This window comes from Juglans microcarpa x Juglans regia, chromosome 2S (assembly GCF_004785595.1).
Source record: "Juglans microcarpa x Juglans regia isolate MS1-56 chromosome 2S, Jm3101_v1.0, whole genome shotgun sequence".
NCBI classification, from domain to species: domain Eukaryota; kingdom Viridiplantae; phylum Streptophyta; class Magnoliopsida; order Fagales; family Juglandaceae; genus Juglans; species Juglans microcarpa x Juglans regia.
This window is the reverse complement of record NC_054597.1, coordinates 6,535,072-6,559,927: the sequence shown is the minus strand read 5'-3', so window position 1 is coordinate 6,559,927 and position 24,856 is coordinate 6,535,072. Positions and strand designations below refer to the sequence as shown.

General features: G+C 37.0%; 1 protein-coding gene across 1 annotated transcript; it reads left to right on the top strand.

Annotated features, from left to right (window-relative positions):
- Window positions 1–3,558: 3,558 nt before the first annotated feature.
- Window positions 3,559–18,383, top strand: LOC121251690 (3beta-hydroxysteroid-dehydrogenase/decarboxylase-like). Its single transcript, XM_041151009.1, is given in 14 exon segments — window positions 3,559–3,729; window positions 3,836–4,002; window positions 4,005–4,082; window positions 4,169–4,258; window positions 4,375–4,508; window positions 4,869–5,039; window positions 6,209–6,334; window positions 6,632–6,711; window positions 8,222–8,420; window positions 13,686–13,791; window positions 15,869–16,043; window positions 16,228–16,384; window positions 17,350–17,416; window positions 17,857–18,383. Coding segments are annotated over 13 exon segments (1,680 nt in total). The 5' UTR covers window positions 3,559–3,729; window positions 3,836–3,851; the 3' UTR covers window positions 18,003–18,383.
- The last annotated feature ends 6,473 nt before the right edge of the window (window positions 18,384–24,856 follow it).

The window sequence follows — 24,856 nt, the reverse complement described above, 5'->3', positions numbered from 1 at the left end:
TACCAGAGGCATATCATGGGCCTGGACCTAAAACATCTCTATGGAGAAAGTGGTCTCCTTTAAGGGGACTTGCCATCTAGTTCCTGTAAACAAACCAGGTTCCTAACAAAAGATTATGGTCTCCCCTGGAGTACCTTAGTTTTGTCCCCTTCAAATTGGAATTCGACCAACACCCTATTATCTCCCACATCTTTGAACTAAAGCCACCCCTTTGACCTCAAAGCTTGGACATGGTAGTCCTAAAAGCTGGTCATTCACCACTTTATTTACATTGATCATTAGGAGCAAGCATCGTTTGCCTTTTTCCACAAGTGGTTCCAAGACCTCACTTTCCACTCTCATAATATCATTCTCTTTTTCAGTTAGTGGACCCTTCCCATTGTTGCTGTAGGTTGTCTTCCATGCGTGAGAAAAAAACCCTTTCTTCATACCACCTCCTAGAGAGAGAGGACTTGGAGGAAAAATCGAATGAAGATACCTTAAACATTATTGCACTGGCAAGTATTGTAAAATATATGAACAAGGCATAATAGATTGGAGAAACAACTGCAGTGTTGAAAGTATCTAGTGCTTGGAACAATGCCTAAGTAGATATAACATTTAATACAACGTCACAACAAACACACAAGATTAAAAAATGAATATAAAATAAAAAAATAATTAAAAGAATACCAAATATTTAGATAAACTTCATCTCGACACCTTCGCTGGCGACACACACGTTACCAGAGGATCTCCCACCTCCTGATCTTTCAGATCGGACCCACCTCACCTCCAAACCATCGGCGCGTGGCCCACACGCACCAATACAGAGGCACAAGAAGACTTTGTTCCACCGCAAATCTGTCATTCCGATATCAGTTTTCATACTATGTTATCACTTTCCCTAATTGATGATCTTGAAAAAGGGATTAAAGGTCTCTCTAAAAAATATTTCAAGACAAATGACTGCAGTGCACCCGCTTACACAGCCTCCAGCGGTAGCTTACCAACAGACTATCTTTTAAGACAGAACTCTCTTTGTAGGATAAGGGTAGGGACCAAGAAATTGGTACTAGAACCCTTTTTTTTTCTTTTTTTTTCACCACTTTTGCACTGTGATTATTGTAATGAGGTATTTGTTAGGGATCCCACCCTCATCATGCATCATCTTTTCTAATATTAATGAAGTTCACTTGCTTGCTTAAAAAAAAAAAGATAAAAAAAAGATAAACTTCACAGGCATATTTGCACTCTAATTCGAGCAAAATTTCACGTATCCTTAATTTAGACCATAGATTTTCGCTTCTAGTTAACACAACCATCCACTCAGCTAGATTAAATCCTCTCAGAGCCCTATTATGATATACTAGAATGAGAAAGCTCTTGAACTTGAAAAGCCATCATACATCCTCTTGGTAGTGTTTCAGTGGGAAATATTTTTGCCTATAAAAAAACGATTAGAGGCAAAAATGAAACCTCCCTTTTATAAAAAATACAAACCAATATATTAAGAACATAAATGAATTTACACAACAGCACTAGAATTTTATTCAATGGGACCAAGGGTGTAGACTTGTTTTTTCTAATTTTTATGAGCCGCCAGAAATAATAAACCATTAGATTTGAATTGCCGGTTGTTCTCAAGATCAGAGAGTTTTTTTCGTACATGATGATTGCTATTTATACCAAGAGTCTGGAGGGACAGATCGTACCTATCCCGTGAGTCCATGCCCTCTCTATTGTTCATTTTGTCAGAATTTTTTAATGCGGTGTGCATCTACGATGTCGTCATTAATGTGGCGTGCAACTCAGGTAGTAGTGTCATTAATGTGGCGTGTAACTCGGTAGTGATACTATTAATGTGGCGTGTAACTCTGGTAGTGGTGCCATTAATGTGGTGTATAACTTGAGTAGTGGTGCTATTAATGTAGAGTGTAATTCGGGTAGTGGTGCCATTAATGTGGCGTGTAACTCGGGTAGTGGTACTATTAATGTGGTGTGTAGCCTGGGTATGGTGTATATAATTTTTTTTATATGAGACGATAACACAGTGTAATGAGTATTAATTTTAGGGTGGCTCTTCAGCCACTGCTCCCACGTTGGGAGCTACCGTTAGTTATATTATCATTTTTTTTTTTGCTTTTTCTTATATGTATTTTTTAACATTTTAAATATTTTTAAAAAATAAAAAATTACAATATTATTAAAAAATACATTCTTAATTACTAAGTAAAAAAAAAAAAAAATCATAACGGTAACTAAGAATAAGTCATAAGATTAGGATTTTTCTTAATTTTAGGATAAAACTGTCACAAGAGAAACCAATTATACAAGTTACAAAAGCAGCGGTGATTTACGAGAAGTTTCGTTATCAAAGACCAAAGATGACATATTAATTTAACGTATTATACCCTTTTTTAAATTTTGAAATCAAGGTATTATACCGTTGATGGTACGAAAATAGCAAAATAATAATAAAATGATGCTAGGCTAACGTCCAGCAATATGTTATAAACCCAACTAAGATTGGGCCAGGTTTGATGGCCTTGACTTAGTTGTTATCTTTATTTTAATTGATTTGTTTAAATTGTTTAGTGACGCTTGAGCTTAGTTATTGTTATTTAGACTTTGCCCATGGCCTTAGTTGGTTGTTAGAAAGTAGGTCATCATCTTCCATCCATTATATGTAGCAAAAATGAGGGTCCTTGTTTGGCATCTTGAATCTGGAAAGTATCTTTGAAATAATTTGTTATTTCTTTTGGGAGGAATTGAGACCTCGAATACTCCAGGGCATAGTCATTTTATCATTTTTTCTTATTGTGACTCATTTCATCAAACATCTTATGTGTAATCAGTTATTTCATCACAACAACTATCTTCCATTTTCAAAACATTTCTTTATTACAACACAATGGAGAATATCCGGGTTCATTACACAATAACTACTAGGCTGGCTAGCACAAATTTGTCTTTTAATTTTTTTTCATATATTTTTAATATATTTAAATATTTTTAAAAAATAAAAAATAAAAAAATATACTAATACATTAAAAGTCACTTTTTTAATTATTAAATAAAAAAATATATGAACAGTCAAAATAAAGATACAAACTCCAGCGACGTATGAGTATTTTTCATAATAATATATGAAAGGACGAGGAGGGTCCCACATCAGAATATGCCATATTCTGAATATGAAATGATAAACTTACCACTAAATAACAATTTGTATACTATATAATAAAATCATATTATTTTAAATTTGATTTTGATTGTTGATTTGAAGTGTTTAAATTTAATAAAAAATATTATTATATTTAAAATTGTTTTGTGAATGGATTGTTAGGTATCGTTTGGATTTGAAGATGAGTTGAGATGAGTTGTGAATAATAGTGAGATGAGTTGTGAATAATAATGAGATTTATGAGTTAAAGTTGATAAATAATAATGAATAATAATGAGATGAGTTGAAATGAGTTAAAATGAATTGAGATGACTTACAGATACAAAGTGGCCTTAGTATCACAACTCTGAATGAACCGCATGTTGTCATGTGAAAGTAAAACTATGTAATGTGCGCTTCACGTCGTATCTTCTCTCTCAACTGACCCTGATGCTACTTGTTTCCTGATTTTGTCGCCTGGCGCAGGTTGGCTCTCTCTGAAGTCGGATCCCATCGGTGTCGTCACTAGTTGCGGTAGAGGGAGACCGAAGAGTCGAAGACCAACTTTTCACACAAGAAAAAGGGTATAACTAAATCTCCGGTCTCTTTTTTTTTTTTTCTTTTTCTATGTTCTGCTTCTCTTTTCCTGGGTGAACCAAACTTATGTGAATGTCGGTATCTATTTTTCAGGGCGTCGATAAAAATAATGGTAGTGGAGGAGAGATGGTGCGTGGTGACGGGAGGGAGAGGATTTGCTGCGCGGCATTTGGTGGAAAAGCTCATCGCCTACGATATGTTTTCCGTGCGGATCGCCGACTTGGGCCCCACCATTGACCTTGAACTAACCGAGGAGAAGGGCCCCTCGGCGAAGCCTTACGCTCTGGCCGCGCCGTGTATGTTCATACCGATCTCCGAAACAAGGCCCATGTGGTGAAAGGTCACAACTACAATTGCTCTTCAACCGTTTGATAAAATTACAAGCTGAAAAAGTCTCTCTAAAGATCTTTCTCCCTTTTTAAACAGCATGTGAAGGAGCGGAGGTCGTATTCCACATGGCTGCGCCAAATTCATCGATTAACAATTATCAGCTGCATCATTCGGTGAATGTGGAAGGTACAGCGTGTTGGGTGTTGAGCCATATTGCTTTTGATTTACTTTCAGACTTTTTACAGTCTTTGTTTGTGGATGGACTTGCTTCTTTTATGTTTTGAATCAACTATGGTCTGCAGGGACAAAAAATGTTATTGATGCTTGCACTGAGCTAAAAGTGAAGAGATTGATTTATACTAGCTCTCCTAGCGTGGTCTTTGATGGGATTCATGGGATTTTCAATGGGGATGAGTCGTTGTCATATCCGGCTAAGGTACTGACTTTACCGAGTCTCAAGTTTATTATTTCTTGAGTGTGTAGTTTGTTGTTATTGCTGCTTATTGCCAGTTTTGAAGCAAAATTGCGAGTCAGAGTTTATTCTATTTTTATGTATTGTAACAGATTATTTTCACTACTCCTTTTTTCTTCCTTTTCTTTGGCGTGGAGAGATATAAGCTGAAGTAAATTCAGTTTTATTTTTATCACCTAAAATGTTGAACAGCATCTTTTCTTGTATCCTTTTTTTTTTCTGTGTTCATCATGCACAGGTAGTCACGTGTATCCTCAAATAATAATGTCCTTGTTACTCTTAGCATGTGTAATCGATGCCCATGTTATCTTTATAATGTTTCAGCACAACGATTCGTATTCAGCAACTAAAGCTGAAGGAGAGGCATTGGTAATCAAATCAAGTGGGACTAATGGACTGTTAACATGCTGTATACGTCCTAGCAGCATTTTTGGCCCTGGAGATAAATTGTTGGTTCCATCTTTAGTTGCTGCTGCAAGGGCGGGGAAATCTAAGGCAAGGATGTTTATTGCTCTGCATTATTTTGACTGTCTTCTTTTTATCTTCTAGTTATGAAAACAAACTCCATGTTTTGGATAGAGTTCAATAATCTGCTTCCATATTCGGATACACGAATGACATAAATTTGTATATTGTATCAATTTCTGAGGCTTAGATTTTTATCAGTGTGGTCCATGATCTGCTTTTTATTGGGTTGGGATTAAACAATCAAGCTGAGGAAAGCATGTACTTGTTTTGAAGGAATAAAGTCCATAGATTTTTATGAAATGATTACCCATAAAAAAAATATTTTATGAAATGAAATTAATCTTTGGGACCATCAAATTTTAAATCCTCTTCGCTTTATCGAGCCCAACTGCCAAATGGGTGATGCCAAGAAGGGTACGTGACCTCCTAGCTTCTTGGAGAGGCATTCAGGGCAACTGTCAAATTGCATCCATATGGAAGATGATACCAATATGTCTATGGTGGTGCATTTGGAGGGAGAGGAATGCAGGAAACTTTGAAGACCATGAGTGGTCAATGGATAAGCTTAGAACCCTTTTTTTCAATACTTTTGTCCATTGGTCGATTGTAATTGATTTTCATGGCATGACCTTTCATGAATTTCTTGTATCACTAGACTAGCATGCCTATGCGTTGCTCTTGTATATGTCCCGTATACTTGGGCTTTTGCCTACTCTTTTGATCAATAAAATTTTGTTTACCGATAAAAAAAAAATGCCAAATACTATCTTTGTTGTATGAACATTTTATTAAGATTTGTGATAAGTTGTATATGCATGCAAAGCGCTTGTGGCAGTGCCTTCGTGAACCTAGTCCCATCACAGGTAGCTTCTGTCACAAGTTTCATGTTAAGGCTCTTGACTACTTGAAACATTGATTAGAAAGTTGTAATAATATGGACTCTGTTCTGATAGCATCCATTAGGGTCTAACCGGATAAAAGACGTGTGTTTGCACGGTCTCTGGGATTTCTCATAATCAAAAAGCATCCATCAGGGTCTACCACAAAATTCTTGTTAATCATATAAAATTTTGCTTGTGGAGTGGTGAAGACTTGTAACACACCAAAATGCTAATTTTCTTAAAATTGTGAGTGGTGCCTGCTTTCTTGAAGAAAAACTAATGTGATTTTTATTTGCTTCTTTTTCATATGTTCAGTTCATTATTGGTGATGGAAACAACATTTATGACTTTACTTATGTTGAAAATGTGGCACATGCCCATATATGTGCTGAGCGAGCTCTTGCGTCGGAAGGGATGGTTGCAGAAAAAGCTGCAGGGCAGGTACTTTTATTGTTGCAATATCAGTATTCAAACAAGAATAACACACACATATAGGGGAGAGAGAGAGAGTTCAGTTGATTGATTTTTCTAGATTCTCTGCCGTCTTTCAAATCCATTAGTCATTTGTGGAATATTTGGAAAAGGTTAAAGTCAGGTAGAGGTTCTCCTATAAAAGAAAAACACAGAGATAAAAATGTGGACATCTCAAGCTAGGATATCATAGGTGGGTTTTGAATTTCTTTGCTCAACAAATTGGATTTTGCAGGCATATGTTTTTTGATAAGTAGGATTTTGCAGGCATATTTTATCACCAACATGGAACCTATAAAATTTTGGGAGTTTATTTCGCTTATTCTGGAAGGACTTGGCTACGAGGGGTATGTCTTATCCTTGGTACTTTTTTTTTTCCCGACTAGATGTATCCAGCTCTCTGCATATTTATCTTTTTCTTCTTCTTTGATCTTCATCTTTTTTAGGGTCCACTTAGCCAGTTCTTTGTTAGTTATAGTACATCTTCAAATATCTTCTTACTTGGGCTATGCCTCTTTTAATATTAATAAGATATCTTGTTTCTTATCAGTAGGAAAAATTCTATATCTCTCACTCAGAAGCAACTCCATTATTAATCTAGGCATCATATTGAACCACCAATGGCATGGATGCCAATGAATACACTCTGCTTTTTAACCATCTTGTAGCATGTAGCGCCAGCCATGATTATCATTTTTCACATCAGAAATATTTTTGCTAGACTATGGTTCTCATTTTGGTCCATGGAAAGTAAACAACTTCCAATTTTTCCCTCTCCATGTGTACCTTCTTTTGTGGTTAATAAAAATTATCTTAATTATCAAAAAAGAAATTTCCAAGTTGTTCCTCAATTTAATTGAGCAGTTTTTTCTTTTTGCAAAGTAGTGATGAAGGAAATTATGGTGTAAGTTGTTGCCATACCATTTGGTATGTGGAAGTTTAGCATGACATATACCCGAATCAAGAATTATGGGAAATATATAATGTTTAAAGGCTTTTTTTTTTTTTTTTTTAATGAAGAAGTATCTCCCTCTCTCTCTACTCATCCTCCCCGTCCTTTATGCCACCATCCCAAATTTGAGCACCAAGACCAGTGCCAAGCTCAAACCATCACCTCCATTACAGCAGCCCCACCACCTTGGTACCTGCACCACCCTCATTGTTCAAAACCTTTCCATCCCTCTATTTCATGCCTCCTGTCACTGTCACTGTCACTGTCACCACCGGTGAGTTTTGTGGTGCAGAAACCCTACCATAATAAAACCCAGAGCTCTCTCTCCATTGTCCTCTTCCAGTTCCTATTTACCTACCCGAGCTGTCAAGTTCATAATCCACACAGAGGAACAACTATTCATTTCACTTTTATTATAGGCAATACTGATCGTGTATTTCCAAATCCTGACACCATCCTTACAGAGGAAAAGATTCATTACTAATTGATCATTACTGAAAGACCCCACCTCAAAATCCAAAGAGCCCACCTTATGATTGGTTTTAAACATGGGGATGTGAACTCCAGGATACTCACTTGGAATTTATGAGCATTTTGGGTTGGGATATGGTGGTGGTGGATTTGGTCATGCATCAGAGTACTGTTGACACAATATGCATAGCTTCATAACTTAGATTTTGTGGGAAAATCTAAGAAAACCTTGCTTCACACACTGCCACCACTTCCGTATCTCATTTTTCTCATTAATTTATTATCATATAAAACAATTCTTTTTTCTTTTTATAAGTTAAATTTTTTTTGATATTACTCATAAAAAAAATATATTCTATAGTAAAAGGCATATGATATAGTTATGTAACAGGTGATGCTCCTTCTCTTTTATTCTGAACCAATGTAGTTTGCAGGCCAAGAATAAAGATCCCTGCCTTTGTCATGATGCCAATTGCACATATGGTGGAGTGGACATATAGGCTGTTTGGCCCATATGGGATGAAGGTTCCACAATTGACACCTTCAAGAATAAGACTCCTATCTTGCAGCAGATCTTTTAATTGTTCAAAAGCAAAGGATCTACTTGGCTATGAACCCATTGTCTCCCTTCAGGTTATTTCCTAGTTTATTAAAAAGATAAAGAAGTTTCTCAAAAAAAAGAAAGGAAAAGAAGAACAGAAAATAATAAAAGAATAAGACAGATAACAAAGAATCATTTGTTTTGTTTTTTATTTTTTTCCATTTGGAATTATTTTCTTGATTGTTTTAGAATAGTTGCTTAGCGGATAGTTTATATGGTGTTCTGCTGAAGCCCGCTGAGTTAAGGGGCTAAGACCCCATGGTTCTTCTTTGAACTCAACTTCAAGGATTTGCCCTCGTGTGTGGGCTGCTTCTACCGCATGCTCTTAACCTTCTAAATGATTGTTGTGGATGGACAATGAAGATATGAACTTAATGAATCTACCTGTTTATGTATAGATTGTTGTGATTAGGTTTAAATTTGTGCTCCGAGTCTTATGCATGTAATCTAGCTCTGAACTGGACAATGTTGAAAGGTCTATTCACCCATATAATTGTCAAATTGGTCTAAATGCCCTTTACTGAGGTTTTGCGTTCATTATATAGAGCAGAGATTACATAATTGTTGCTGGATTCTATGCATATATCTATCACTAATATGCTATACAAGGTAAGTATTTACATCCTAATTGACAGCTATATACAATGTAGCTAGAAAGGAAAGTATGACAAAAACTAGAACAAATCTTCAAAATCACATCTCTATAACATCCCCCCTCAAATTGATGCTGGTAGATCAAGAATCATCAATTTGTCTAGCAAGAACTGATGCCGATGCCGGGGAAGAGCTTTAGTGAATATGTCAGCTTTTGAAGTTGGGTGAAAATGTGAGGAAGAGTAATCACATGCTTGTCAAAAGCTTCACGTATATCGACTTCAATGTGTTTCGTATGCTAATGAAAAACAGGATTAGCGGCGATCTGAATAGCACTGGTATTATTAGCATGAAGAGGAGTAGATGAAGTTGAGTAGATGAACTTGAGGAAAACCTAGTTCATCTAATAATCCACGAAGCCACGTGATCTTAGAGCATGCGGAAGACATAGCACGATACTTAGACTTGGTGGAGGACTTGGAAACTTTGTCTTGCTTCTTACTCTTTCAAGAAATGAGCGCATTGCCTAAGAACATGCACCAGCCCGTAACTGAGCGACGAGTATCTGCACAACCAGCTCAATCAGCATCACTATACCCACCAACTGTAAGGAAGACTCTTTAGGAAAGAATAACTTGTAAGTAGAGGTGCCCTTCAAATATCGGATATTGCGGCAGATAGGGGCTAAATGAAGATGTCGGGGAGCCTGTATAAATTGACTGACTTGCTGCACAGCAAAAGAGATGTCAGGGTGGGTAATTGTCAAGTACTTCAAACTCCCAACCAGCTGCCGATACAAGGATGGATAAGATATAAGCTCACCTTCCTCCTGACAAAGCTTGAGATTCACCTCCAAGGGAGTAAGAACAGAGTTACCCGATTGGAGACCAACCAAAGAAATGACTTCCTGCGTGTATTTGTGCTGGTGCAACGAGGTACCAGTCGAAGTAAGCTACACCTCAAGGCTAAGAAAATACTCCAGGGGACCAAGATCTTTCATGTGAAAAGAGGCCTTGAGATGCTGTTGCAATTGCTGAATTAAATCAGCATCAGAGCCAATAATCACAATGTCATCGACATAAACCAGAAACAACACAATTCTTGTAGAAGTCTTGCGAAGAAAAAGAGAGGAATCAAACTGACTTTTAACAAAATGAAAAGTAAGCAGAGTAGAGTGAAATTTATCAAACCATGCACGAGGAGCCTGTTTGAGTTCATACAAAGATTGTCTGAGTGACAAACCTCGGATGAAAGAGTAGCAAACATGCCTGGAGGTGGTCATATAGATTTCTTCCTTCAAGTCCCTATGCAGAAAATCATTCTTCACATCCATCTGCTGGAGGGACCACCCTTGCGAAGCAGCAAGTGCCAAGACAGTCCGCACAATAGTCATCTTGGTGATGGGTGCAAATGTTTCTTCATAATCAATACCATACTCCTTGCTGTTCCCAAGAGCCACGAGACGAGCCTTTTATCTGTCCAGTGAATCGTGAGACCGAAACTTAATTGAGTACACCCATTTACAACCAATAGATTTGACACCAGAGGGACAAGCCACAATGTCCCAGGTGTGATTGGATCTCTTCTTGCATGGCTTGTTGCCAACATGCGTGGGTGGTTGCTTGAGCATAAGAGTGAGGGACAGAAATAGTGTCTAGAGTCGCAGTAAGCAAGGTATGAGGAAAACCATACCTATGCGGTGCATGTGTAACAATAGAAGGTGAAAGACGTCAATGACACATCACCTGGCTTAAACCGCTCAATAGAAGAAGGCACATCATCAAAAGCAGGTAGAATAGCAAAAGGAGGATCAGAAATAACCTGAGACTGAAAGAAATATTGATTTTTGAAGAAAATCACATTTCGAGAGATTCGAAATTTGTTTGCATGAGCATTATAACAAACAAATCCTTTATGAGTAGGACTATAACCCATAAAGGCACATGTGACAGACTGGGCAGCAAGCTTGTGACGATCAATTGGTGGCAGATGGACAAAACGACAAAACAAACACACCCAAAAGTATGAAGGGATTGATACTTAGGAGATATGCCAAATAATCGAAAGTAGGGAGAATTATAAGTTAGAGTGGCAGTAGGCAAACGATTGATCAAATATACAGCAGTAGATAAAGCTTCAACCAAAAATCGAGAAGGCACAAAAGAGTCAATCAACAAAGTATGAACGACATCTAAAAGATGACGATTCTTACGCTCAGCAACCTCATTTTGTTGAGGGGTGTATGGGCAAGAACTCTGGAAAATAATTCCCTTTTGTTGGAGATAAGTCTGAAAGGAATGAGACGTGTATTCCCCCTCGGAATCAGAGCGTAAAATTTTGATTCAAGTACCAAACTGTGTCTCGGCAAGCGCAACAAATTTTTGAAAGACAGAAAACGCTTTAGTTTTAGAACGGAGAAAATATATCTAGGTGAATCGATTATAATCATCGATAAACGTCACAAAATAGTGATACCGACCATGAGAAATAATAGGACTCACACTCCAAACATCAGTATGCACAATCTCAAAACATGTAGAAGCACAACTACCATGTGCAAGAAAAGGTAAAGTTTTTCTTTTACCAAGACGACAAGTAGCACAATCAAAAGATACGTTAGAAGAAGAAAATGAATCCTTATTACCCAAAAAATCATGTTTCATAAGATGAGTCAAGACAACAGAATTAGGTGACCCAATTTCTTATGCCAGGCTTCACTATTATTGGCAGTAGCCGTACAAGCAAGTGAAACAATATTAGGAATAGAAAAATGTAAAGGAAACAAACGTCCCACTTTAGGCCCCTTCGTGATCACCTTCCCCAACACCTGATCCTGCACAAGACAACCACCGCAAGAAAAATGAACATCACAGTTATTATTTACCAATTGTCCAGCAGAAATCAAACTGGTAGATAATCTAGGAGACAAAAACATTGAGAAATGAAGAACTCAAATTACCAACATCAGTGATAGGAAGAGTACTGCCATCGACAATCTGAATATGTTTTGTGCCTTATACTTACGAACACCATGAAGACCCGTCACATTACCAGTCATATGAGTTGAAGCACCAGAATCAACAATCCAAGAAGAAGTTGAGTTAGTACCCGTACATTGCAGGCCTAAAGCAGTAAAAGCAGATACAATCATCTGTTGTACCATTGCAGGGATGAGAACAGATGAATCAGAGCTCACGGTGGGAGGTGCAGAAGAAGAAGATGACTGGATAGTTGCCTGAAAAGCTTGGGATTGACGATTCTGAGGCCTCACCTGACAGTCGTTAATGATATGACCTTCTTTCTTGCAGTAGCTACAAACTTTCTTAGGACAATTGCGGGCAATATGACCACACTCCTTGCAGCTGAAACACTGCAACTTGTTCCTCCCTCTTCCTTGTGATGCATAGGCGACATTAACAGCCTCAGAAGAGACCTTCTCGTGAATCATACCCATCTGAGTAGATAACCGTTGTTCTTTATGTAACAAATCTCCCAAACAAATATCTTAAGAGGGGACCGGATTACGGTTCAATAAGCCAGCCCTGATAGGTTCGAATTCAGGCCGAAGCTTCATCAGAAATTGATCGCGTTGACTCTTAGCATGAACCACTTGAAGAGCTGCTAGTGCAGCCCGGGGGACCTTAGCATGAACAATTGCAAAATATTCGCTCCAGAGATTAATAAAACCAGAATAAAATTGTTCAATGGTCAAATTACCTTGAATGTAATTGTTAATTTCCAACTCCAATTGGAATTTCTGAGCGCTGTGGTCTTGGTGATAAATACGATGGATATAGTCCCACATAGCCTGAGTTGTAGTAAAACAACGAAGATTTGTCACAAGATGGGGCTCAATCGTCCCCAACAGCCAAGAGACCACCTTAGCATCCTTGACCTCCCATTGTACAAGTTCCTTTTCATCAGTTGGAACTTTAGCAGAACCATCAATATGATTCGATAATTCCTTCCCTTTCAGAAACATTTTAAATTGGAATTTTCACGTAGGAAAATTCTTTTGAGTAAAGCGAATAATAGTAATCACAACAGACATGATGAAAGTCACGTAAAACAGCAAAAAAATGTAAACTGCCCAGAAGCAATGAAACACCAGAGCAGAGATTGCCGACTGCCACAAAGTCCATCGACCACCACGCAACCACCCACAGAAACTGCCGAGAACCACATAGATAGTGTCGAGAAACCCCAAGAAATGTCGCAACCCAGCAATGTCGAAGACACGAATGCTCACAAACAGTGCCGATAGTGGCAAAACTGTCACCTACCAACGGGAAGAAGTACAGCCCCTCCACAACCAAACGACACACAGAAAGTGCCGACAAGATCAACCCAATCGTCCATCAACGAAAAAAAATCCCACGAGAAAGAACTTGAATATTTCGAAGTTTGTTGCTCTGAAACCATGTCAAATTGGTCTGAATGCTCTTTACTAAGGGTTTGCGTTCATTATATAGAGTAGAGATTACATAATTGTTGCTGGATTCTGTGCATATATCTATCACTAATATGCTATACAAGGTAAGTATTTACATCCTAATTGACAGGTATATACAATGTAGCTAGAAAGGAAAGTATGGCTAAAAATAGAAAAAATCTCCAAAATCACATCTCCGTAACAATAATCTTAGTTCAACTTTTGAATATTTGAGTGTACCTGTCACATTGGATTTTTTCTCTCTCTGCAGGATGGTATAAAGAGGACAATTGAGTCATACTCACACTTGAGGGCTGATCATCTACGCAAAAGAGAAGGACCTTCGAGAGCTTCCGTATATCTTGGAAGTGGAAGGGGTATTATCAATTTTCATTCATGTCACTGGTTTTAGTGTCTATCTGTACTGCATTCTACTATGTAACACCTGGACGTTTCCTTATAGTACCTGGCAGAGTGCAATCATTCAGGGCCTTGAAAAATCAAATGTGGATAACCTCCTACACAGCCATAATCATAGAATTGCTCCCCCTTACTCTGCCATAGCCAACAAAAATATTGATTAGGTGTCTGATTATCAGTGGCAGATTACCTTGTGAGCGTGATGTTAGATGATTGGAATTATGCTATTAGTATGAATATCTTAGGAATTTGTTCTTAGGATGATAAAACTCCATTAATGTTAATAATAACTTATGCACAAGTTAAGACTGGCAGGCCCATTTAACACATTGTGTGTAGTGGGTTGGATTTGATTGGAAATAAGATATATTATCATGTATTCCTAAGATATCTTATCATGTGCTTGAATACACCAGACTTGGACTGAATACAAAAAATTTGCTTGTTGTAAGCCTGACTGATTGAATGATGGATGATGAAGAGGAAATTTAAAAAGAAAATAACGACTGCGCTTTAGTGGTGATTTTTGGATGTTGGTGGCAAGCTTGAGCAGTTGGTGGCTGGCTACTGGCAGCAAGCTTGAGCGGCTGGTAGAAATCTTGAGAACACTGGTGATCTCAGGATGCCCCATCTCACTCTTTAGGCAACTGACAAGGAACCCATGTTATCTGGATTGACCATAATACCACCTCCCGCATGGTATTTTTATGCACTCCGTAGGGAATACTGAAAGGTTTAATGGGATATCTTATTCAATACAATTGCTCACACATTATATATTGTTCATTTTTATCCTGCAATCTAGCCACTCAACGATTAGTTCTTTGTTTTTGTCCTGACATGACCTAACTTAACTACTTGGGTCTTCAGCTCTAATATGACCTAACTAAGCTATATATTTCTAATGTATAGGTGTGCAAACAATCGTATGCGACATATATGTTTGTATGCACAAGCAGTAGTGTTAGGGTGCAGCAGTCCCCTTCCTTTTATTTGATCAGTAAATAAGGTTTTTATTGATAATAGGTGAAGCCAAGTACATGGGACATATGCAAGAGCCACACCTTGGTGTGATTGTCTAAAGATACAAGAAAACCATGTACGTTCAGTCTATTACAATCGACCAATGGAATAAAGTATGGAAAATTTTTTTAAGCTCATCCATTGTCCGTTCACTATCTTCAAAGCTCCGACCATTCCTTTCCATCCATATGCACCTCCATAGATAGGTCGGTATCATCTTCCACATAGCTGCAATTTGAGAATTACCCTGGATTCCTTGCCAACTGGCCAAAAATTCAACAACCCTTCTTAGCATTACCCAAATGAGTCCCACTCTCGCAAAGATATCGTTCCATAAACTCATGGCTACATCACAATGCAATAATAGATGATCCATAGACTCGCCACTTTTCTTACACATGTAGCACCAATTCAATACAATGAAGCGGTGTTTCCTTAGATTATCTAAGGTGAGAATCTTCCCTAATGAAGCTGTCCATACAAAAAAACAAAGTTTTTAAGGGGACCCTAGTCTTCCATATGTTCTTCCATGGGAATGTTCTTGTGGTGTTAGGGCTCAGCATTCCCCTTCCATGAGCTAAGCCCTAGATTTTTTCCCTTTCAAATGGAGAGAAGTATTGCTGAGCGACAAGGACTGGGAATCACTAACTTTAATATAGGAAGATTGCTGTACTGCATCAATAATTTGTTATTCTCCTTTATTATACAGACATTTCTTTATAGCTTTGTGTTATGCTGATCCATATCTAGCACATGTGCATGTTGAAAAGCTCCCTGATTATTTTTGTTTCTAGTGGAGCTTACTTTGTCAGACCCTGGCACATGTGGAGACATTTCAATGGAACATAAGGATATTATTATGATTTGGGATTGTGTGTGTGCACTCTTTGTTTCGTATTTATTGAACTTTTACCACGATAACATATAGCAGTTGACACATTGCAATTAAATATGCGAGATATTCATCTGTATGCATTGATGAAGTGATCTGGCTGCCACTATTTTTTGCAGTTGCTGACATGTTACTCTGGAGGGATAAAAGGCAGACACTTACTGCTTTATTACTATTGATTGCAATTTACTACAACTTCATTGCATCTGGATTTATCCTCCTAAGCGGCCTCTCAAAGCTTCTTTTGGCAACCTCAATATTCTTGTTTATCCATGGCATTTTACCAGAAAAGATGTATGTCTGATTACTCTCTTCTTGGCATGTCAATATGTCAATTATCATGTAGCAGTGCTGTTAATGTGTTTCACTCATCGTTAGACCTTATTGAAATGTTCTGATTTGATGGGAGGCTGTCAGAAGCATCAAACTGATGGTGTAAAGTATATTGCTAACTATACATGCATGTTTACTATGCCAGAATGGGATATACAGTGGAGAAAATACCCCCATCACGTTTTTATTTGTCAGAAGAGAAGTCGAGAAGAGTAGCTTCATCGGTGGCATCATCTTGGAATGCTGCTGTTAATGTTTTAAAGTATCTTTCGATGGGAAAGGACTGGGTTCTGTTCCTTAAGGTATTAACTAGTCTTTGTATGTTTCCTTGCTTCTATGGCTCCAAGTTATGCGGTGCTGAATACTTCTCAGTACTTTTTGTTTTGGTGATAATTATTTTTGAAAAAAGGCTTCAACTTTAGTACACGGGGAATGGAAGAGGAGCTCTTTAAATAGCTACAACTGAATTCTTAAAGCTCAAAAAATTAAAAAAAAAAAAAAAATAGAAGAAAAGAAGAGAAGGAAAGAACAAAGAAAAAATAAAAGCAATCTGCTCAGCATACTTAGAGTAAAAGGAATAATCTGAAGCATAATAACTTCACATTTTGGGAGCATCTTCGAAGCTCTCAAGGGAGCCTTGCTCCTCTAAATGGTCTTCCTTGGAAACCAACTCTGTCCCTGCTAATTTTTAACTGAAGGGTAATGCAAAACCTCTTCAGGGTCTATTTGCTTGTTTGTCCAAGTCCACTATTTTGTAATTAGGATGTATTTAGGAGCTCTTAGGTATACTTCATGTGTACAAAGGCTATGCCTATTTCATTCATATATATATATCATCTATCTTTTATCGAAAAAAAAAAAAAAAAAAACTATTTTGTTTTAAACGCTCACCTGAATTTAGCTTTAGTTAAATAGTTGATGGACGATGATTAGGTGTTACACTCTACTCTATGGATCCTTTCTTTCTTTTGTTTTTGTTCATGGACTCTTTATACGAATGCCATGTTAAAAATCTCTGCCGTGCTTTTATGTGTACATATCATCCATGACAAGGCACTACAAAAAGTCACCACAAGTCAAATATGTGTATTGACAGTGCCACATTCCTGTGCCACCCTGTTAATGGCAGCTAATAGTATATATAATGGAAATTCCAAGTTTGGTTCCAATTTTTTTTAGCACGTATTATTTGGTCCATTTCAGCAGCTCCAATGGGGATTCTTGATGCATTTTACTGATTCTGTTCTTTGCTCATGTAACATGATAGGTTGTTCTCTCTCTATTGCTTCTTAGCTTCCTTGGAACCATTTCACTTCAGAGCTTTTTTGTCATAGGTTTGCTCTCTCTCTCTCTCGCTCTCATGCATGCCGCTTTACTATAAACATACTATAAACAAAATCCTTTAAAGGTATTGGCATTTAATTCGAGCTTGAAGCCATAGCAGTTCAGATGTTTTGAAACTTCTCACAAAACACGAGCTAGCTATGTTAATTTTGTTTAGTACCAGTAAAAAGAAGCTGGTACAGAACTTGGATAAACTGACAGCTGAACTCTGTTATAAATCTCAAAGAATCTATCATTTCTGCCCATGAAATATTTTAGCTGGGATTTCCTCTTGGGAAATATTTTAGCTGACATATTTTTTGCAGTTGAACATGAGCTTCATTCATGTCCTGCCTTAGACTTCCATTTTCATATTGGACTGATTTTGAGACTATTCCATTCTCCAGCGTCTTATCTAAGTGGTTATATACGCTCTGTCTTAATTTTGCAGGACTTCCAGTTGCCTTTATAGCCTTTTATGTGTATGAAAAAAAGGAGCAGGAAATCGATTCTTTGGTTCTGGGAACTCTTTCTCTCGGACGCAAGTTGAAGTCAGATGTTGTCAAGAAAGTTGTTACTTCCAAGAAGAGTGATTGACCTTCCGGTAGCTCAAATTTTCCTTCAACTAAGATGTGGTGCTATCATTTGTTATCTTATCGTTTGGAGCCATTTGCCTGATGCTTTGATTATTTGAAAAAGGGTCTCATGGACATGTGGTTGCTTTCTGGTTGCTGTTAGCCTGTTTGTATCTGAGTACGGTTTATGTAAGTCTTTGGAGTAGATAAGGTGTTCGATATGTTTGAGCACCCCATGACTATTCTCTCCCTTTTTGGCGCTCGACCAACACACTTCCCAATTGATGAGGTCTTGACTGATTTGTTATGATTTTTTTTAGTTACATTGTATGTTCTTGCGCTTTAATGGACCATTTCCCTTTATTTCAGTGGAAAGTGATGCATGAAGAAGAGTTTGGATTTATCTCATACATGAAATATTTCATTCAAAACCTAAGAGCTCTCTCTCTCTCTCTCTCTCTCTCTCTCTGATGAAGTCTTAACTGATTTGTTATGATTTTTTTTTTTAACTACATTGTATGTTCTTGCGCTTTAATGGACCATTTCCCTTTAAGTGGAAAGTGATGCATGAAGAAGAGTTTGGATTTATCTCATACATGAAATATTTCATTCAAAACCTAAGAACTCTCTCTCTCATACATGTATAAAATATCAAGCTGTATTCTGAATTTCTGGTCGTCTCGCTGGCCTGCATGCCCTAATTCTCAACTTAGATGCACGCCCTATTGCAAAATTTTAGAATTTTCATGGATTGATTTACGACAACCTGTGCATATATATTAAGTTAGAATCTGTACTAAGAGAGAGATATTTCCAGCTTTCCACAGAAGTAATTCCCCATATTACTGGGGAATTAAATAATTGTCTTAATTATTGCCAAATTCATATATTGCATTATTGCTAGTACTACCTCAGAAACAAGTAGCTAGCTAGATATCTTAAGCTTATAGTAGTACTTGTGAGAGTTCATAAACTGAACAAATCCAATTAGACTAGAAAATTCGATCCAGCCCCATATACAAAAATTTTATATGCAGACATTTTTGTGTATTCTTTGCGCATTCCACTGATGTAATTGACTACGTATTAAAAAAAGTTGATGCAGCCAATCAGATAAGTAGTTGAGTGCGTAACGAGTATGCAAAAATAACTGTATCATGTAGCAAATCTCCCCTAGATATATTTTGGGCAATCACATCAAACTTTAGTGGAGTGTACAAAGAGTACGCAAAAGTCACTGTATGTAGCAGAACTCATATATATTAATTTGTTACCCATGATATAAAATCAGCTAGACGTGTAGGTTCACAAGGAAGCTCAATTACAAGCTGGAAGCATGACAATGATTTGTTTCCTTCTTTGAAAGATCGTGCATATAAAAGGGATCATAGCATCAAAACAAGTAAGCTTGGAATAATACACACACATATTAAGATTATCTTATAAAATAAAGTTTACAAACCGATCGATTATGTTACTTAATATGATATGTCAAATTTATTTTATAATAAAAAGAGCTTTACAATCTGATGTACCATATCCGGCCATGCCTTATGTTTTGAGGCTTTCTTTAATTATAAGATCTTTTTGTAGATCAAGTATATATTAATCTCTAAGATCATGAGACTATATAAATTATAGTTTTTGAAATACCAGCTAGCTGCAGTGCTAGTACAATAAAAGAATATGAAAAACGGAAGCCATAAATGAGTGCTCATGTGAGCTTAAAGCACTAGGCCATCAGAATGAAATCTTTGTAAGGTTAGTGGCGAAGGCATTGACTTCTTGGGAGGGATACATCTCAAATGGTTTGATGCTAAAATGGGTCCCGATGGATGATGAGGTACTAAAGGATCTGAAAAAGAGGTATATTATGAGAAACAACTTGATCATGATCAGTTGGATTAGATTCTATATATCACCAAAGTCTTACATACAAGTACAATGACCCCACAACTGTGGTCATATCAAAAACAGCATCTTCATCGTATTCTTTGCTTCTTTTCCTTTATGTGAGGTCAAGGAATAAAAAGTCAAAGAAATTAGTCGATCAAAAGGAAAATCATGAGGTCTGAGAGCCATAAATTAATACATATATGAGGATCATATATAGGATAAAGAGAAAAGAAACATGAACGTATACGTCATGACAGGAACCTTAAGCCAAGCTAGCCATGTCTGAGAGCTTTGCTTTATACATGTTAATGGAGGTCTTAACCTTAGTTAATTATCAGTACTGTATCACTTCGTTGAAACAGATCGGGCTTGACCAAGTTTATAAGTAAGCAATCGATTTTTCAGCTTAAATATGAGTAGATCATATTGATTATCAAAGTCGTTTTTGCATGGAAGATCAAGCTAAATTTCTGTGCAAGACTACTACAAATTATTTGGGTGCTCGGATGCTTGATCATTAATGCATTTTTTGTGAAAATGGAACAGCTATATACGTACAATTTAACATGAAATCCAGAACTGTGAGGCCCTAAAATATGATCCCCTTGACTTTTGGGAATTAAAAGCTATTTAGTAGGTCGAGCTTGATCAACTTCAGCTAAATCCAAAGATCATGATCACCACTAAAAAGGGAGACAGCCATTAATACAAGCATTTATTTGCTGCATTTCTTAAGGCCATTCATTCTCTGAAGGGTCGACTAAATTAATAAGCATCCTGGAAAGGAATCATCAAGTTGCAAAGCTGGAATTCGTCCAAAGAAAGATGGAATCGTAGATATATAGAAATGTGCAAAGCTGGCAAAATCAATAAGAGAGATTCATATTGGGGGGTGATGGGATCTGATTCTTATAATAATCTCTGTTAATCTTTTTGAAGGCTATAAATAGAGACTTCCAAAATTGTTATTGGCATCATCGATCTGATCAATGGAGTATGAAATCGTGAGGAAGAGAGGTCTTACATGTAGATAAGAGAGTTTTTGTTTGGTAGCCAAGGATGACTTGCCTCGTACATGATCCTCATGATCTTCAGGACAATTTCAAATTATATTATATGCATGTGTATATATATTTCACATGCACGATCCTTAAATTAGGGTTCGGGCAGGCAAGTCAACTTGGCTAGGCTGACAGTCTCTTGTCTCTCATGCTAGGCCTTCTTTTCTTCCAATTAAGAAAAATGCTTGTTGGGGTCCTAGTACTACTGCATGCATGCATGCATAGACTCTTTACGAAATGAATGCAAATTAATATGATCGAGGTACGTATGTATAAATAGCTCCATCCTGATCCAATTCCCAGTATTTTCTTTTTTCTTTAAATTGCTCACGGACATGGATTTCTACTCCCCTCTTCTTTGTGAAAAAAGAAGAAAATGAAAAAAATCATCCTAAAAGGCAGATACTGATGTTTTGATCAGTATTCATCAGTAGTACTGTACTATTAATTGTTTGTTTCATCCATATATACTATATTTGCAAGGTTCTATAAACAAAATATATAATACATAAAGATGATCCCTTGTCTTGATCTCTTGATCACTTGTTCATCCGATCATCTAATTATTATAATTCTCTTAAGCCAATGCAAATTAAGTAATATCTAGATTTAACATCCTATGAATGGTCATGAAAGCCCTGATCTCCAAACATGATTATACCATGACCTACACCTTTAACTAGCTAGTACTGTTGTCTCCTGAGTGGCACATTGCTATGAGCAACGAGTTTGATGCCCTTATTCCAAATACAACTTGGAATTTATGTCCGTGTGACCAGACGTTCATGATGATTATGACATTAATGTCGTGAGAAATAAAAGGGAAAACAGAAGCAAGAATATGTTATATACGCACGATTGGTTGAAAAAGAGTGGAGTCCAAAAAATTAATTTTATTTTCCTGTGCGTTCCATATTTACTCAATTTTTTCAAAATGATTGCATGCCATTTAAGCACCCACGACTACAAATATCATTTCTCTACTACTAAACTAAAAGCTAAAATTTTTTTTGTAAACTATTCCTCAGATTTAAAGCTATTAGCTCAACCAAAAAAATAAAAGAGAAAATTCTCCAACCCATACTCATATAGGGGCCGGCTTATACATTGTTGCAATATTCTCGACCACCCTTTCACTGCTTCACCCACATATTGATCAACAACGTCTTTCTCAAATCTTACATCCTTTTGCTCTTTTCTTGTTAACCCTCACTTTGCTTTTTCAAAATGTTTTTGGAGTAATGACCGAGGTTCGCTGTTTAACCCCTCAAAGCTTCACAGCCAATCATGACCTTTATGATATGAATTTGAGTGAGCTCTCGAGCTATCTTTCTTATGAAATATCTTACACTAATTTTGCACTTGGCACAAAGGATCAAGGTGAAGACAAAGCCTGTGGGGTGTGCGTTGTGGCAATGCCTCCGACAAAGTTTGCCGCAACAGTTCCGGCACTGCTTGTTCGAAATGTCTTGCGGAGTCGATTGCACTTCTTTCGGAATGTTGTGGGGAGAGTGCAGGAGCTAGGTTTTGTAGTTGGACTCGTGAGGTGATATATATATATATGTATATATATATATATATACATATATATATATATATATATATGAGAACTACCAATTTTTCAATGCCTAGAAGGAGTTGGAACCATCTGGGATCGCATTCGCATGCAAATGAACTCTCCTATATATAACATCTAATATTCCCCAATAATAAATGTTGTGTTATGTGAGAATCTGTTACTTTCGGCTTTTGTATCCCTTGCATAGTGTTTCAAGTTTCATCTGAGCTAGCTGGTGCACCATTGAAATAAAGTTCTGTTGTTCCTTTGTTGTACTTGAGAACAAAAACAAACATGCTTGAGTTTGATTTTTATAAGCAGTGCTGGAAATATTAATGATGTATACTGAATGACACTGTCCCGACCAATATTCTGCAAGGAAATATCGTCCACGTGGTTTGGACCAGTACCAACTACTTTTTCTGATCATTGTTCTTTGCCTATTCGGTCTACCTTTGAAACTCATGATTTCAATAATCTCCAAAGAGAAAAAAAGAAAAATCAGAACTAATAAAAAAAATATAAAGGATAGGGAGGGCAATTATCAGGTGAAGAACAGCCATATATCACTCCAAGAGAAGGTGGATGGAGTGGACACTAGGTTGCCCCTCATCACTAAGCTGGCTCTCAAAATCAATTGTTCAAAAGTTGCAAGACCTGTAATTCTCTTTGGCAAGACAATTTAAGATTACTCTCTAACCCCCCACATTTAATTTGGATTACAGATCTATGTCAATTGTCAATCATAAGTTATGCAAGCCCCAAAACTATTGAGGTATTCTGAATTTCTGAGAATACTTCACTACTATTTATTATTTTATTACTACTTTTCACCTACTTTTCACTACTATTTAATATTCTATCATTACTTTTTCACTACTATTTACAGAATACCTCAGTGCCCATTGTTCAAGTAATATACAACAGTACTTAATTGGTTGGTCTTGTCTACAAACAATTCTCCCTGTACCAAAACTAATCACAGTAATAAAATAGAATAATTATAAAAATTTCATCAAATGGTTTCCCATCGATGCATTACATGAATAACATGATGACAAAGATAGAAATACTTGAGATGAATTTGATCGTCTAGTTATCCATCGATGTATTACCGGACAAATGGGATTACCACAATGCTCATTGATTTTATAATCAAACGAGTTGCAGTTCTAGGATTAAATAGAGGATTGAAAAAAAGAGGAAAAGAGGCAAACAATTAAAGAACATCATACGAGAAAAAGCAATCTAATAGTTTACATGTCCGATTTCTCCCCCATTTTCGTATCAGTTGAGTTATATGCAGCATCGGCTGAAGACGTGTCAATATCGTTCAGACCCAATTCCTCATTCTGTTATTCTGTTCCCATAACCTCTCGTATTCCTCAAATGGAGGGAGACAACCAATTAAAGAACATCATACGAGTGAGAACAATAAAATATTGTATATTGTAATAGAGAATTGAATGAATAATACAATGAACAAATAGAGGGAATCCATCTCCAACCAAAAGGTAAATGTGGTAGCAAAAGATGGCTCACAGTTCCAAACCCTGCCCCACTGCCAACCCTAAAGTATGGCAGTGTAAACTTTAATCCACTAGGCCCACGTATAATAAATTTAGTGAAGGTGCTTTCAATCCAAACAAGGATTATTGAAGGTGCTTCGAATCTAACATCCTTGTTTCCATCAGCAGCTGTAGCTGAACTCCCGTGTATGTGCACTATTGAGTATATTTATGCATATCTGTGCTATAAAGAGAACACACATACGCCCACACCGACAAAGAAAATGATGTATAGAACGTGCTTCAGATGTAAAATGCAACTCATTCACTAACTATGGTTTGATTATTAAAAGGCAGAACTTACATGTCATCTGTTGGTCATCTTTGACATCATCTGTCACATGAGCGACAAAAGAATTTGCTAAAGCTTCACCTAGTATAAAGGTCCAAGGCTCTTCCAAACTCAGAAGCTGTAAAAGTAGTAGAGTTACACTAGAAAGACAAGGTCAAAAACAGAGTTTCCACCAATCATCAAAAGCCAAGTGAACCATGACTTTGTTCCAGAAGAAGATGATATCATGCAATACTTTTCTAGTACTCCTCACCATGGTGACAAAGCTATACCAATAAAATCTCCCCAAGGAACTCGGTCCATGGGAGGCAAAGGATGCACACATTGTCTCTTGGCTGCTGGGCTCCATTGAACCACATCTGGTGAACAACTTAGGTCTTTTTCTACAGCTAAAGAGATGTGGGAATATCTAGGGCAGATATATATAATCAAGACAACAATCCGTTTTTAGTTGGAATTGGAGATAGCAAATTTCAGTGGAATCGGAGATAGCAAATTTCA